At 38.5% G+C, this 16,828-nt stretch overlaps 1 protein-coding gene across 9 annotated transcripts in view; it reads left to right on the plus strand.

Moving 5' to 3' along the window:
- NLGN1 (neuroligin 1) overlaps positions 1-16,828 on the plus strand; it is an 892,554-nt gene that overhangs the window by 438,564 nt on the left and 437,162 nt on the right. For 7 of the 9 annotated variants that reach the window (XM_042457844.1, XM_042457845.1, XM_042457843.1 and 4 more), the window contains one exon: positions 6,926-6,985. The exons of the other annotated variants lie outside the window; for them this stretch is intronic. In XM_042457844.1, coding sequence (XP_042313778.1) covers positions 6,926-6,985 — 60 coding nt within the window. The remainder of the gene's footprint in view (positions 1-6,925; positions 6,986-16,828) is intronic. 9 annotated transcript variants of the gene reach the window in all.

Raw genomic sequence — 16,828 nt, forward strand, 5'->3', positions numbered from 1 at the left:
ATCATATAATGGTTACAGTGCTTGAAGCAGAATAATATATCCCTTATTTTCTTTTTTTAGAAATGGTTTAGACCCACAGTGGCTTGCTGTGGTCAGAAAAGAGGAAGGATGAGAGGGTTTGAGACGGTCACACATCTCCAGTATGGGTTGAAATAGTGATAAAACAGATGTTTTGATTGCTAGGTACCAAGCATCTCAGTTCAGTGGATTAGTGGCTGAGGCGGACCCCTGTCTAGGTCTTAGGGGTAGGGAAGGAAATAATATTTACTTTTCTTTGTTTCCTGGTTAAAAAAAAAAAAATGTTCTCCAACAGTTGGGAAACCTGATCTGGATGAATAACACAGAGGTGAAAAATCTGCAGTTTTGATTTGGTACTTGCACACGTCTGTGTGTTTTGGGAAAATTTTCTTCACAGAAATATGTTGTACAAAAAGCATGGGTTTTGTATATATGTTGGCTATTTGCTGTAATAAATGAAATGAAATGAATGATGGGTTTTGTACAAAAAACAAAAACACCTCATACTCAAAGGCTTTTATGGCCAGCATCCATAGTTTTTTGTGGGGCTTTCAGGCTATGTGTCCATGTTCTAGAAGAGTTTATTCCTAATGTTTCACCAGCATGTGCGGTCTCTGAAGATGCCAGCCACAGATGCTGGCAAAATGTCATGAATAAACTCTTCTAGAACATGGCCACATAGCCTGAAAAACCCACAAAAAACATTTCATACTGTTTCCTAACACACTTTTTGTTTGTAAAGTAGGATTCCCCCTCCCCCAGCAAAATATGAATTTTGCACAAAACCCACACATTTTTGGTGTTCCTGCAAACGTGTTTGTGCAGAAATAGTGGGTATTTTTTTAAAAAAAATACTGGTCATAATTCTATCTTAGTTGCTACTTACGTAACATCTCCCAGCCTGACTCTCCTCCAATTTATTTTACAAGGCATCATTTACATGGAAAGAAGCGATTCTGTTCTACTGGCAATCGGGGAACAGGCAGATGATGTCTCCACCTTATTCCCACCAGCCAGCGAGGTTATGATGATTAAAGCAGGATCGCTGTCTGATATCTTTGTCATAGGCTTGCTGTCTGGCAAGAGGAGATGAAGATGTCACCCACCCATGCCCCAGTTCCTAGCAAAACAGCCCCGCTGCCCATACATGACTGCTGTCCAATAAAATAGGTTTAAGAAGTAGTTACAATAGTGGCAACAGTATCATGACTGTGACTGTATGGGGACCAAGTATACAGATCTCCTATGGATACATAAGTTTAATTTATGTATCCGCAAATCTCATGCAGAATTTCAGCCACCATTTCTAGAAATATACTTGTTTGCACAAAAATTATGGAGATTTTTTTTGCAGAACCCACCATATTTTTTGTGCAAAAACTGCTTAGGAATGTGTGAATATTGGACAAAAACTGCACAGCAAGCTGCACTTCTTCTTGGTCGACATATATGTTGGATTCCAGCATAAGAAGTTGTGTTTGTTTTTTTTAAAATAAAGGCTTAAGGTGGCATGCTGTTGCTCAGTCCTAATTAGAACAACCCAATTCAGTCAGTTGTTGAATGGTGAATTGACACACAGGTAAATCCAATGATTGTGGATATACTCTATTGAGGATCTAGGCCTCATTCCCATACACATTTATCTGAGAATAGGTAGCATTGAGCTCAGTGTGGTTATTTTTCAGTAGGACTGTATAGGACTATAAAGGTTGATAATAAAACAGTAATCTTTCACTTTTACTCAAGACTATGTTCCAGTGAACTAAGTAGGGCCTACCTCTGAAATATGTGTTTCACTAAAAACTGCAGACATGTTCAATTTCCTTCTCTACTTCTACACTTTTCCAATGCAATACACTTTGATCCAGAGATATTCCTCTCTCCTCTCACCCTCCCTATATCTAATTAAATACATCACCATTAACAGCAGCAAAGGTATTCTTTGTTCTTATTATCATGTTTTTGATGAAAGTATAATTTGATTTTCATTTAGATGCTGGCTCTCTTCTTGCTATAACAAGTGTATTAATTTTTAATCTCTGGTTCTATCATTTAATGCGTGGCCCAAAAGTACGATTAATGGATCTCCCAAGCAGTTCATTCAGGTCTTTAATTTACATTAACAACAACCTGCTTCAAAACCCCTTCACTTTATTGCATTTCCCTTACCTCCTAGCATGGTAAGAAATGTGTTTGGTACTCATTATAATACAAGATTACCACATTCATACCTCCTAGAATGGAATGCAATTTACCTTTGGAATTCCATATATTTCAGATAATATGTGAAGAAGAAAACACACACAAATGTATGTGATGTGAACATGTGCAAAAATGCAACTTAGCCAATAGGAAAATGTGTACAAAAATAAGCACACTTGAAAATGTGCACCTAAAATGCATCATTTTTTTTTAAAAAAAATAACATGCACAGAAAAATATACAAATATTCATGCTGGATGTGTGTATTGGAGGAAGGTTTGTGGTCAGGTGAGAACCCAAGTTGAATCTTGCTTGGGATCAAGCTTTACATACAGATTTATACATACCTGGCACTTTCATGGGATCACAGTATTTCTAGCATTCAGAACAAACTACATTTGCATTATTTTACTGGGATCTTGTGCCTCCAGTTCAGCTATTTAAATTGATATCTTTTAAGACCAGTTCTAAACATACATTCCCACTGAATCTCTGTGATCAGTGAAGAGATGATATTTTGAATCTAGATGGAGCTTTCTGTTAAGGTGTGGTGTGACAAAGAATGAGCATAGCAAGAGCAGGTTAATGTGTGCGGAGAGCATCTGGAGATATTTCTGGATCTTCAAAAGCAGCAGGGCAGGTAAACATGAAAAAGGACCCACTTTTCCGTGCATGCCAGTTTCTGAAAAGTTATTTTGGGGTGGGGAGATCCAGGTTCCAAGTCTATTCATACAAAATCCAGTGGGTGACTTTGAACCAATTACTCTTTCATAGCTTAACTTACCTCACATGATTGTTATGAAGATGAAATGTGAAGGAGAGGAACCATGTACATCACCTTGAGCATAATGTTTATACTTACATGTTGTGTGTGTCTCTCTCTGTGTGTGTAACTAAGAAAAATGAAGAAGATGTTTCACTGGGGCTTTCTTTCTAAGACCCAAACCAGAGAAATAGTGGCAACCAAAGGTCACTGATTACTTTCATGTCAGGGGAACAGTGATTCCATTCCAGGTTCTAGCCCATACTTTTGAAAAGAACTAGCCAAAGTGCTGAACATATTTGGTGGATACAGTTCAGCATCTTAGGTAGCTCTTTTAAAGACTGGACTAATAACCTGAAGTGGGCTGTCCATACATTGTCACAGAAGCCACAAGAGCCACTGTGGGTAATCATTCATTAACCTGCATAAGAAGAGAGAAGACTTTCAAAGCAAAAACATTTTGCAATTAATTGTAGAAAATGTAGCAACCTTTCAAAAGTTTTGTCTGGAGCCAGTATAAGGGTAGGAGTAATGAAAGGCAGCACATTTATTGTGTAAAGAAGCAGTTGTTCAGTCCTACCATTTCTTCTCTTTGTCTGCCAATGATCAGGGGAAATCTGAGCCTAAGCATTTTCCTGAAGTGTTATGGCTTTATTTAAAGCTGCCATTTATTTATTAGAGAAATGTGTTTGGGTTTGTTTATTTGCATCATTTTAGCTTTTCCCAAAGGTGTGCATCATTTTGAGTGCTGAGAATTCAGGGTCAAGAGGACAGAGAGCAAAGTCTTCTTATCTTTTGTGATGCACTGAACTGCCTAAACTCCTATTTTTAAAAGTATATCTGCTAACATGGTTTGGTTAAATTTGGTAGAGCTTAGAAGGTAACACACCTGTATTGAATAAAGGGCCCCAGCTTTTCCTCAACCCAAACATTAGCTTGGATATACATTATATTTTTTATAAGATAGTGTTACATTTAAAGGGGATGCTGGATTTTGAAATTGCTGAATCTATACAGTATTTCTAAAACCACTGAGGGATGATGTCAAATTGTTGTGGATAGTTTTTTATAAATACTGTGTTTAATGTGGATTCAAACTACTCTCCTGTTGGGGCCTGTTTGTATCAGGTATTGTAAGAATTCATGATCAGACATCAAGCTCATAGTCAAGCCAGGAAGCAGACAGGTACTCTGAGAGGTAAGTGGGGTGAACAGTTTGAGGGACCCAGTTACTCAAGCCAAAGAGCTAGATCAAATGTCTTTATAGAATCAAGTGGAACCCTCCTGGTCCTTCTTATTTACGGTACTTGTAACAGCAGTGCCACTGTCTGAACACCTTCAGTGGTAGCACTGACATGCCACAGCAAGTTAGACCAGGGGTATAGCTTCAGAGGTGAGTGGACAGAAAGTTGATATTGTCCCCCATGTAAAAATTCTGCCCTCCTCCAATGAAATTTTCTCCTAAGTTGTAGCATTGCCATAACATACGGCTTCAGTTTAGCATGTAGAAATGTACTTTTGTCATCCAAAGAAAAGGCGCAGACAGCAGAGTTGCCAAGGGGATTCAAGTACAACAAACACAAGAGTTCTGGATGTGGATATGTTTTGGTCCCTTGCTCTCTGCAGTGCTAGAAATTTGGAGACCCAAGGGCAATTTCATTGGGGTGGCAGAATTCTTATTTGAAGAGGGACCGTGTCGCTAAACCCCTGGTTTAGTCTTTGCCTAATTAGATACTCAGATCTCTCTCCCAGAATTCTTAGTTTATGACCTCTTATACCTATAGACATGCCACTTAATTGGCATCCATCATATGATATATGGTTTGTTTGTTGCCGATCCTACCATTAGCTGGAGGGAAGTGGCTGCCTCTCTCACTAGAGGTCATTGGTGTGGAGAGCAGAAAGAAGAAACTGGAGGATAGATGTGCTTGCACCATGAAGCCTGTCTTGCATCAGGTGGCCCTGGCCTTCTTAGTTATATTACTCCATTAGTTATATTACTTTTTAAAAAAGTGGAGGACACGCAAAAAAATTTGCTGATTTTTTAAAAAATGTTAATATAAATGCATGTTTCTGAGGCATCTATAGACAATTGACCCCTTGCCCCTGCGCGTTAGAGGCCAAAGGCCCCGGCGGCAATCAGCGGCAGGACCAGGCTGGGGCCGGTCCCAAGGCCTCGCCGGGCCGCATCTGGCCCGCGGGCCGCAGGTTGCCTACCCCTGCTCTGTGTGATAAACTGAACAGCCATCACTTTGATGATACCAAATCAATGGCCTAAGGTGGCAAACTCGCTCTTCCTAATAGTAGGATTGAAATAAGATCAAGTCAATTTCTGCATGTGGAATCACAGAGGGATTGCTAGTGGGAGAAATGTCATCTTATCCTTTGTCTTGTGTTGAAAAACAACTTGGGCTACCAGGCTCTGGTAAAACACAATCTCAAACACATTTTCATAATGTTGAGTAGTCAGTGATTTCCATATAACTCCTGACTGGAAAAGGTAGTATTCTTTTTTCATCCTGCAGATTTCATGTTGATGTATTGATGTGCATTCGCATAAAAAGGGATGAAGGTTTTAAAAAAGCTTTTAAAATACAAATGTTTCAACATTTCTGTGAGCTGATGCATGCCTCTTTCCTACCCATGCTCTAGGTACCAATGTTCACCTTCAGTCTTCATCTTCTTCTCTTCCTCTCTGTCTGTTTTGCCCCATGTTTTCTTCTACTGTTATTTTATGCATGAGATTTTCCTCTCTTCTTTTCAGCTTGGTGCTTGGCTGCCTTTTTAAACTTAAAAGTTTTCTGGTTAGACTCGCTTTCAGCAGGGGGAGGGCATGTATGTGCATTGCATGCAGATTATAAATTGTCACAGAACTGTGCTAGTTCTGAGAAAAAGAAAGAAAGCTAATGCTTAGAGTTTCAGCTGGTGTTGCTTGAGCTTTAATGTGCAGAAAATACATGGCATATGGAAATAGTGTTTTTGATGGCCTTTGAGTTTCCTTCTGGAGTATTAAACAGCAAAAACAACAACAGTACTGCCTATGCTGTGTGACTAAGGGGAAGAGTAGCCACTTTCTCTTCCACATTATGATTAATCTCAAATATTCATTAGTAGTGTTTTTGTCCTGGGCATGGAATGATATTAAGATTTAATTCTTTTATTCCTAAAAAACAAAACAAAAAAAAAATCAGGAGTCTGATCATTCCTTGACCTGCAGTAAATTCTATGAAAGGAACCCTTTGAATATCTGGATTTTAATCCCATTTTAGTACCTCACACTTTCAGCAAATATGTCAGCAGGTATTCAGAAGGTTGGAAAGGATTTTGCTGTTCAGGGTGGTATTTAAATTAGAACTAATGTCTGAACTGAACAAAATCCACTCCATCCTTATCACTGGGAAGCATTAGCTGCCATTGCTGGATTTGCAAAACTGAATTTCCATTTCATATGATATTTCCTTTGAAGTGAACATCTTGTAAACCAAGACTCATTTTTCTCCTGAGTAGAGATCGTTTTAATCAAAACCAAGAACTAGATATTTCTTCCTATTATTTGTTTAAATTTTAGAAAATGAACCAGAGGATTAAACAAATTAAAATAATCCTTCATTATTTTTGCATATGGTGGGTATATCTTGATTTTTTAAAAAGTGATATTGACTGTTGGTTTGTGTACTTTGAATAGCACACATGCTTGCTTTTTGCCTTAAGATATTATACATACTGTTTACATACATACTGTATAGGGCTGCAGATATAGATGTGTTATATTCAACAAAGAATATTCTTCTGGAAAATCCTTTTTGAACACACAGAAATGAATACTTCCCCTAAGTGTTTTTCTTGAAACATCCTTGGAAGTTTAATATTGACTATTTTTTCCTCAGTCTTGTATATTCTTGAATTGTCTTTTTCCTCCATTTTCTCCGTTCTCAATCCTAGGTCCCCTAACAAAGAAACAGACAGATGATTTAGGTGATAATGAAGGTGCGGAGGATGAAGGTATTTTTTCCCGCCAAACTGATTTGCATGACAAGGACCCCTTGAAAAGTCTTTTTTCTCCCCTCTTTTTTTTTTTTTTTTGACTTCTTGTCTTCTTTTGAAGATTTTGTTTTTAATTCCCATTTTTGATGTGTTTTGTCTTCTTGCTTGTTGTTACATATTTTAATTTTTCTTTAAAAAGAATGTTATTAAGTTCTTACAATAACAGTGTTTAAAAGAAAAGGAGGATATTTTACTTTTGGTTTCCTTGGAACAAACTCTTGGTATGTTGCATCCCACTTTTGACTGAATTTTGTCCATAATAACTAACAAGCACACTTTGGAAATAGTCTATTCGTACACCTTTTTTGCATGTTTTCTAACCTCTGTTTTGATATATTTCACCAAGTGCAATAGCATTTTGTTTCTTTCTTTTTGTCACCCACTTCTGTCCATTTTAATATATATGGAAATGTATTTGAGGAATAAGGAGTGATAAGGGCTGTTTTAAAAGTTTTTCTCAAGCAACTGAATCACTGTAAATGAAATTTTCTGTTTTTTCTTCAAGTACCCCAAACTTGGTTTAACCCTAATTGAGTGAAAGAAAGAGATAAACAACTTGAATTAAAAGCTAATTAACCTTGCAAAATCTGGTGGTTGTCAGAGGTCTTGTACTACAAGCCCCATTATCCCTGCAAATGGTGGCCAGTGTGGCTGGGAATAATGGGAGTTATAGACCAACAAATTTAGCTATCACTCTTTTTTGAACTGAGAATATTTATGTGGAATTCTTAGAACTGCCTTAGTAGTGGTAGTTAAAGTTCTGCAATTTATAAATTAAGCTAATGAAGAACAAGGATCTTTTCTTTCAGCTTGGCACCACTGCATAGGATATAATAATACTCTGCAAGATAAGATTTTTTAAAAATTGAAATTATTTTAATTTTGCTTCAAATATCTGCACATAATTATGGAAGGTGCTTCCTCCTCCTCAGTCTCCCGCTTCCCACTTGCAGCCTTTGCAACAGGCCATCTGTTCCTCTCTTCCCCAGTGCTCTGGGCTAATGTTCACACATATTCCTCCACAATTGCCCACAAAAAGGATTGTGCTATGCTATGTAGCCAAGTTTCACAGCAGTTCTATTGCTTTCCCTTGTTCTCAAGGATGCTCAGGTAAAATAGTCACTTGACATTTGGTTTCGATTTTCAGGTGCTAGCTTGCCAAAACTGTGACTCGCTGAGGTTAATGAAGGCAATCAGCAACATTCAGCAGAAGCCCCAAGTCACATTCTGAGAGTGAGATGGAGTGCCAAAAAAAGTAACTTACCGTATATACTCGACTACAAGTCGAATTCATGTATAAGTCAAGGTCAGGTTTTGGGGCCAAAATTATGAATTTTGATATGACCCATGTATAAGTCGAGGGTAAAACATAGTGGCATGCAACAAAGGATGTAAAAAATGAAGGGAAGGAAAATGATGCCAAAGAATGCTGCTATTTTCCTATGCAAGCATTCAAAAAGACCAGAAGCAGCACCACAGTGGAGAGAATAGAGGAGGTTGGTGCTTCTTTTAGGTTCTCCCGGGATAGACTAAGATTTTACCTCTCCTCAGAGAGGGAGATGGATCCTATTCTTAGTTAAAGTATAGCACTTGCATTGACCCATGGATAAGTCGACCCAGGTTTTTTGGGTCAATTTTTTGACTCAAATTTCTAGACTTATACATGAGTATATACAGTATGTGAGCTCTGAAACTTACTGGCCACATATTTAAACATATTAGATACTTGAAAGCCCTCCTATCTTTGCTATCCCACACAGGTAGTAAATGCAAGGGGTTTCTCAGTTTTCAGGTTTCCTATTATACATGGCTAGTGATTGCACTTGGCTTGGGGAATCAGAGGTTGTACAGGCCTGCATTATATTTATTTATTTAAATGTTTTCATCACATCTTTTTATTGTGAAATCTCATGGCAGCAAATAGATAAAACAATATAAGTAATTTACACAATTCCACATAAAAATCAATAAATAAACAAGTTTTTTTTTTAAAAAAATTACATAATTCAAACAAGTCAAAAGATCTTTAAAAGGCTAAACACATTAAAACCATGTGCTTTCTTAAAACTAAATTTAATCTTAATGGCTTTAATAAAGACATGTCTTTATTAAAGCACCAAAAAGAAACCAAGAGTGGTGCCAGTCTGGTCTCCAGGAAGAGGGCATTTGATAGCTGGGGTGTCATGGCAGAGAAGGCCCTGTCCCATGTTCTTTCCTAAAGGTTTGCTCCTATGGGTGACACAAAGGATGCCTCCTTTGGCAGATCTCAATCCTTGGGCAGATATATATAATGTTTGCTCTTGAAACAGAACCTTCTATTTGTGGGCCAAATTATTTGATTCACCACATCTTTGTTTGCACATTCTGTTACATTTTCTTAGATTTCTTTCCAGCCCATTTAACTTCCTAAACAATGATAACAGTACTAGCTAGAACTCTGTTGAGTTAATCAGTACCTTTACTCTTTGGGGTGGAGAGGAAAGCAGAACATTCAGGCATAAACCAGCTTCAGTTGACCATGATCAGAGGACAAATGTTACAGGGCAGTTCAGTAGTATGTACAAAATTGGCTGAATGGCATCTCTCCTGTTTGCAATTGATAACTAGGATATCCATTTCACTAAAATTGGGGTGGAAATCTGAAAAGTTTACTAGCTCCACATCACTATTTTTCAGCCCTGTGGGATCCTCCCAAGGCTATTCTAAAATACTTTTTGGTCCAAAAGGTAAATTGCCTGCACTCTTTCCCACATGGTGATGCAAAAGTTTTCTTTCTTTTTTTAACAGAATGGTTACCATAAGTCAGAAAATACTTGAAGGCACACAACAACCACAATAACAGCAATGAAAGGAGGGCTTTTTTTAAAAAAAACAAACTGGGAGTTTGTTGCAGCCACATCTCATTTTGTCTTCTTCATTCCTCTTCTCTAAGATTTTTAAGGCTCGATACATACCACAATGGATCTGAGGACTGGAAATTCCTCTTCATTCCTTAGTTTCTTCTTGTTTCTCCCACATCACAGTCTTATTGCCCCATTAGATAGTGTTGTTGTAGTTGTGCGCCTTAAAGTCCTTTCTGACTTATGGTGAGCCTAAAGGTGAACCTGTCACAGTTTTCATGTTGACATTTGTTCAGAGGGGGGTTTGCCTTTGCCTTTCTCTGAGAGTGTGACTTGCCCAAACTCACCCAGTAGTTTTCTATAGCAGATAGGAATTTGAACCCTGGTTTCCAAGAGTCCTAGACTAGCACAGATGACACAACACTGGCTAGATCATATAGAATAAATTAAAGCGGTCTATGGAGGCCCCCCCCCCCCTCAAAAAAGACGCCATCAAGCAACTTTACCCACTGCTTCCATTTTTGGCCCCACTATCTCTTAAATTAAATCTAATTATATTAAAAACATTGTGAGTCACAGGAGAGAAATCCAAGACTGGCATATTACAAACCATTCAAAGGAATGAGAAAAAGATTACCTTCCATGTGATAATCTTTACATCTTCAGATATATAACTCCTTCATATATGTGTATTAGAAAATGGACAAATAAATTCTTCTCTCCAAAAACCAATTAATAAAGAGTGAATGGAATTTTTCCTTTCCCAGCCACCAATTTTACTAAATTATCATTACAAAATCCAGCAGATGTTATCTCTATGAATGAAGTACGTAATAGGTCAATACGGTTTCCAGTTGAATGTAGAATTTGTGTCTTTCTCTCCTATAAACCATTAAAGATGGAAGGAGGGACCCATCCTCCAGGCTTCCTCATCCAAATATTTGAGGAGGGATGTTGAGGATGAAGAAATGAGAAGTGTGACAATGTCACATCCTCTGTTTGTTTTTCTAGTTGTTAGAGAGGAAAGAAGCAATACAGACACACAGTTTCTGACAAGAGACCAGAGCTGCTTCAAACAGGTAGTTCTGCCCCGAAAGACTAAAAATCGAATGTCTGACTTCCAAGAAAAAATGAGAGCCAGAGCTAATAAATGATAAAAAAGACAGCGAGGAAACTAACTAAATCTGCTTAGCAAATTCAAGGAGAATAAATCTAACTCTGTAATAAAATTCATATTGATAGATCACTTGAATATCATATTTTTAGCCCATTTTGGAGCACCACTCTAGCTGTAAAGTATACTTCAACCATATCTGTAATAATAATAGGTGAAGTAGTTTTCTTCCAATGTTCCTTTCCATTTAAAAAAGAAAAAGAAAACGTTGGTCAGTGCTTTATATCCAGTCTTTCCCAATCCATACAGCATGGAAAAGCAATGAGCACGGAGCTCTACACAGCTAACCCAGCTCTAATTAGATCATTTTTCATCTTTGCTTTCAAAAGACCCTAAAGGAACCTAGGGCACATTAGAGGCTAATGGCTTGTAGTTTTACAGTTTGGTAACAAGGCTTTTGCCTACTCCTCCTCCTGCCCCCCCCCCCAGTATAAATAATATCTATTTCAATTTGTTTGTCTACAGATCAGTATGCTTTTTTATGGCAATTGTTAGTATTAATATATAACCGAATAATAAAATTCTAAATAATACAAAACAGAGGAATCACAATGGTTCATCTATCATTGTTGTGTTTGTCACTATTGCCCATTATGTAGAAACAGCATTGAGAATTCTTCCTATCAGTGATGATTGCACCCCTGCAGAGATTGCTTTATGGTGGTATCACATCATATATCAGGGAAAATCCTTAAGTTTGATGAGAGAGACCAGCCATAAGATGGCAGCTGTCAGGAAGAAATCTTCTTTGCACTGCTGTTATTTCACTGGTGTTTCATACACACACACACACATGCACACACACACTTGCTCACTCGCTTGCTCACACACAATTGAAAAACTGCTTAAAGTATATCCTCTATTTCACCATTTGTGAAATGGGTATCAATTTATATACACCATCTCATGAAAGAGATGTCCAATTTAACCTTTTGACTCTTGGACTATGACTGTCACTACTTTGATACATGACTTACCTGATGTTCTAAAGCATTTGGGAAAACAACATGGTCTTTTTAGACTCTGGCTCCAATCCAACATCCTCACAGTGGAGCATTAATATCTTCATGCAGAGATATGCTATGCCAGAACTGCACAACTCCCATGCATAATAAAAGCATGACACAGGATGTCTGAGTTCTATTCTGGAATGTGTAACTGCAGTGAACAATGCACAATTGCAGTGCACAACAGCAACACACAGTGCACACTGCAGTTTTGCAGTGAGCAACTGCAGTGTGTCATACTGAACCACAATGTAAAAATGCAATGCACAGTGCACAGTGGCAATGCACAGTGTTGATGTATGCAACACTCCGCTTCTGCTGCTGCTGTCAGCAGCATAAATACATTGAGCTGCGGCAAATATTTATTTATTTATTTAATATATAGGATTTCTCCTGGAAAGGGACCCAATGAAATTTTAAACAAAACTAAAATCATCACATTAACACAGTAATAAAATCATTAGAAAGCATACAAAAGTTAAAAAAATAAGGCACATTCCCACGAGAGACCTCCCTGCGAACAAGTACATATTAAAATAATTCATAATACAGTGAACTCATGCCATATGCAGGCTTCACTTCCGCAGCTTTTAGCATACACTGAAGCCATGGAAGACACTAATGAAAGGAGTGTGTGCCGTGCGGTGCCACATACACGTGCCCCATTATTTTCAATGGGATGCAAGCATACTTGATTTGCCCCTTACACGGGGTGGGAGTCTGGAACAGATCTCCGTGTAAGGGAAGAGAGCACTGTAATGTGATTTCTACTAATAGGATGCCAGTCTATAATCACAGAATCTCTCAATCAGAAAAAGAGTAACTTTCTCATGCTCTGGTCCTAGCTTAATATTAGATCATTTTCCCATCTTATTTTTGTTTAGAGTTGGAATGCAGGAAGCTTGACCCTGATTCCCCAAAGAAGATTCCAGATGGATTCTGCTCCTTAGCAAAAGTAAAGATACAGACCACTAGTTGTCTCCCAGGACTATTTTTTTTATTTGCATTTCTATTTAATTCTTGTTAAATCCTGACTTTCTTCCCCCCAAAGTCACTGAAACAATAATAAAACTCAAATCAAAACAGAAGGATAATTAAAACAGAAAATGCTACTGAAACACATCAGCAGAAAGAAGTAGCAGCATCCAGTCAGTTGAAAGGCTTCCAATGGCAACCAGAACTGAACACTAAAAGCCTTTTGTGATTAAAAAGATATATGCCTGCTGGTATGTGGACAAACATGGGGTAGCCTAGCTTCCTTTCCCCAAAGCTAGGAGCTTTGACTGATTAGGCCTACCTTGTATTCTCCAGAAGATCATAACACCAGAAAAGCTCATACTGGTCCACAGTTGTGCTGTGTTTTCTTGGTCACAACCAGCACTTTGAATTGTATCTCAAAATAGGTAGCCACGGACAGTAACTAACCCCAATCAGAAGCATGGCTGCTGCATTTTGAACCAGGTGAACAGTTTTCAGAAGCAGACCAGCAGCAATTAGTGGCACCCATATTTGTTGGGTGGCAAATCCATTCTGGATCTTTATTTCAACTGTATAGGAGCTATCCAAGGCATGAAAACTATTATTTGGATGTGGTTCAGCACGTTGAATATCTCCTTTAAAGCACAGATAAAATTGCAGAATTAGTGCACTGTCTTCCTGACAAGCCATCAAATGTAATAGTAGCACAAACCAGAAATAACCGAAGAAGTGTGTTACCATGGCCATGCCTGGCATTTCCAGGAATGGTTGCAGTTGTTACCTGGATTTACCTGTAAAATCGAGCTCCTTGCTGCTCCTGTTTTCTGGGTGACATAATCGGCAGCCCGGTTTGGAAACAGTTTTTTTTAAAAAAAATTGATAGAAGATTTGTTTCATTGGTATTGCAACTACTTGCCTTACTGAGTTGCTGTTGGCTCGATCACCTGGCTTGCCTCCCAAGTAATTGGACGTAGTTGTAAAATCAATGAATTGAATCTTCTATCAATTAAAAAAAATCATGCGGTCACACCACAAGCACGAAGTCCGTGCTAGGGGGGAGGGGGGAATAATTGCTGATCTATCAAAAACTGAGGAGGGATGGTAAACACCCCTCTGCCATTAGTCCCTTCCTTCCAGAATGTTGTGATTCAGATATGTCATTCCCACTTGTTGAACACACTTCAGAATCGATTTCCCCCCCTTCAAATTAACCACTAAAGAAATAGTGTCAGGAAAGAGTGGGGCTTTTGCATTTGCCTCTTTCCATCATGATTGAAACTGATCACAGTAGAATCATAGAATCATAGAGCTGGAAGAGACCGCAAAGGCCATCCAGTCCAACCCCCCAACCATGTAGGAAATCCAAATCAAAGCGTCCCTAACAGATGGCCATCCAGCCTCTGTCTAAAGACATCCAAGGAGGGAGATTCCACTACACTCCGAGGGAGTTTGTTCCACTGTTGGACAGCTCTTACTGTCAGGAAGTCAGGAATGTTGAGGTGGAATCTCTTTTGCTGTAGCTTGCATCCATTGTTCTAGGTCCTAGTCTCTGGAGCAGCAGAAAACAAGCTTGCTCCCTCCCCAATATGACATCCTTTCAAATATTTAAACAGGGCTATCATATCACCTCTTAACCTTCTCTTCTCCAGGCTAAACATCCCCAGCTCCCTAAGTCATTCCTCATAGGGCATGGTTTCCAGACCCTTCACCATTTTAGTCACTCTCCTTTGGACATGCTCCAGTTTCTCCACATCCTTTGTAAATTTTGGTGCCCAGAACTGGACACAATATTCCAGGTGGGGCATGACCAGAGCAGAATATAGTGGCACTATTACTTCCCTTGATGGAGACACTATACTTTTATTGATGCAGCCTAAAATTACATTGGCCTTTTTAGCTGCCGCATCACAGTGTTGACTCGTGTTCAATTTATGGTCTACTTGGACTCACAGATCCCTTTCACATGTAGTTTCATTCAGCCAAGTGTCACCCATCCTATATCTGTGCATTTCATTTTTCTGCCCTTATATTTCTCTGTGTTGAATTTCATTTTGTTAGCTTTGCCCCAGCGTTCTAATCTATTCAGGTCATTTGGAATTTTGGTTCTGTCCTCTGGAGTTTTAGCTACTCCTCCTAATTCGGTGTCATCTGCCGTAGGATCAGAACTGGTTTCAAATGGGAACAACAGTCATATAACGCTATCAGCAATTCACTTTAAATCATAGTGGGAATGTGGCCTCTATGTGCACTCACTTTTGCCATTAGTTACATTTCTCCTTCTGACAAAGATGGAACTTGCACTGAATTAGCATAATTGTATTGGTAACACTTGAAAATAGGGGGAGAATAAACCCTGTCAAAACTTTCAAGAAGGGCGCTCCCTTATAATTATTAGCAATGAAGAGTCTGTCACATTTCCATTGTCTAGCCCACATTTCAAGTAGCAAGTAAGCTATATGAGAACTCCTGGCATCCTCTAATTAGAAACTTCTGCACCAACTTCCTTTTAAAACCTAACTGAGGGGAAACTTGTCACTTGTATATTCCACAATTCAAATTGATTCAGTGTTGCTCTTAATCTGAATTGGGGTAGGCAAAGTGAGGCCACAGGGAGTCCCTAGGCTGCTTTTATAGCCTTTGACTCCTCCATATTCTGCAAACTGCCTACTTTCTGGCCCAAAGGGAAAAAGAAAAAGAAAAAGAAAAAGAAAGGCAGGGGGAGACAAATTGTCTCTCCTTGAAGCTTCAAGAAGCAGTAAGTCACATAGTTTGTATTAGGTTCTGTTTTTCAGTACTATAAGTGGAATTCCTGGCAGTCTGTAGGCTGCATCTTTACTGCAGAAATAATTGGGTTTGACACCATTTTAACTGCCATGGTTCAATGCCATGGAATTCTGGGATTTGTAGTTTGTTGTGGCAACACAGCAGAGCTCTGGTGCCACATTAAACTACAAATTCCAGAATTCCAGAGCATTGAGCCATGGCAGTTAAAGTGGTGTCACACTGAATTATTTCTGCAGTGCAGATGCAGCCTGTGTTGACCCCAAAAGGCCTTAGGGCAGAATAATTACTCCTGAAATCATCACAATAACCCACACTTGATCTAGAAGGATACTTGATATTTCCAGCAGGGCAAAGCCAGGACTCACATGAATTGCATATCAAAGAGAATTGCATTTCAAATTGAATTGAATTTCAAATGGTTTTTCCATCACCTAGTGATGGAAAAACCATTTGAAAATATTTATAATATAGTTAAGAAACCCCAATGAAAAGAAAACTTGACTGATGAGAATCTTTGCAATTTCAGACTTCTTCTACACAAAAAAAATCCACATGGTTAATTTCCACAGGGAAAAATGCATTCTCTGCATAAATAATAACATATCTGTGCAGAAATATTATTTTTTCTGTAGACAGGTCTGTTTCCTACACACAAAATGCAACAGATGGAGCCCCTCTCTTCATAAAATTTGCATGTGGATGCTTTGCACAGAAAATAGCATTACTCTTATTTATTTATTTATTTATTTATATCCCGCTCTTTTCCCAGGACTGGGACTCAGAGTGGCTTCACAGCAATTAAAAAACAAACAAACAAACAAAAAGTACAATTAAAACATTTAAAAAATAAATAGATAAATGACATGCATTAAACAGAATGATTAAACTAGTCCAACATTCCTGCCTGTTCTTATAGTGATTCCTTAAATGCCTGTTTGAACAGGAAGGTCTTCACCTGCCGGCAGAAAGCCATCAAGGAGGGAGCCGTTCTTATCTCCCTGCCCAGGGAGATAAGAAC

Source organism: Sceloporus undulatus, chromosome 3 (assembly GCF_019175285.1).
Source record: "Sceloporus undulatus isolate JIND9_A2432 ecotype Alabama chromosome 3, SceUnd_v1.1, whole genome shotgun sequence".
Lineage (NCBI taxonomy): Eukaryota > Metazoa > Chordata > Lepidosauria > Squamata > Phrynosomatidae > Sceloporus > Sceloporus undulatus.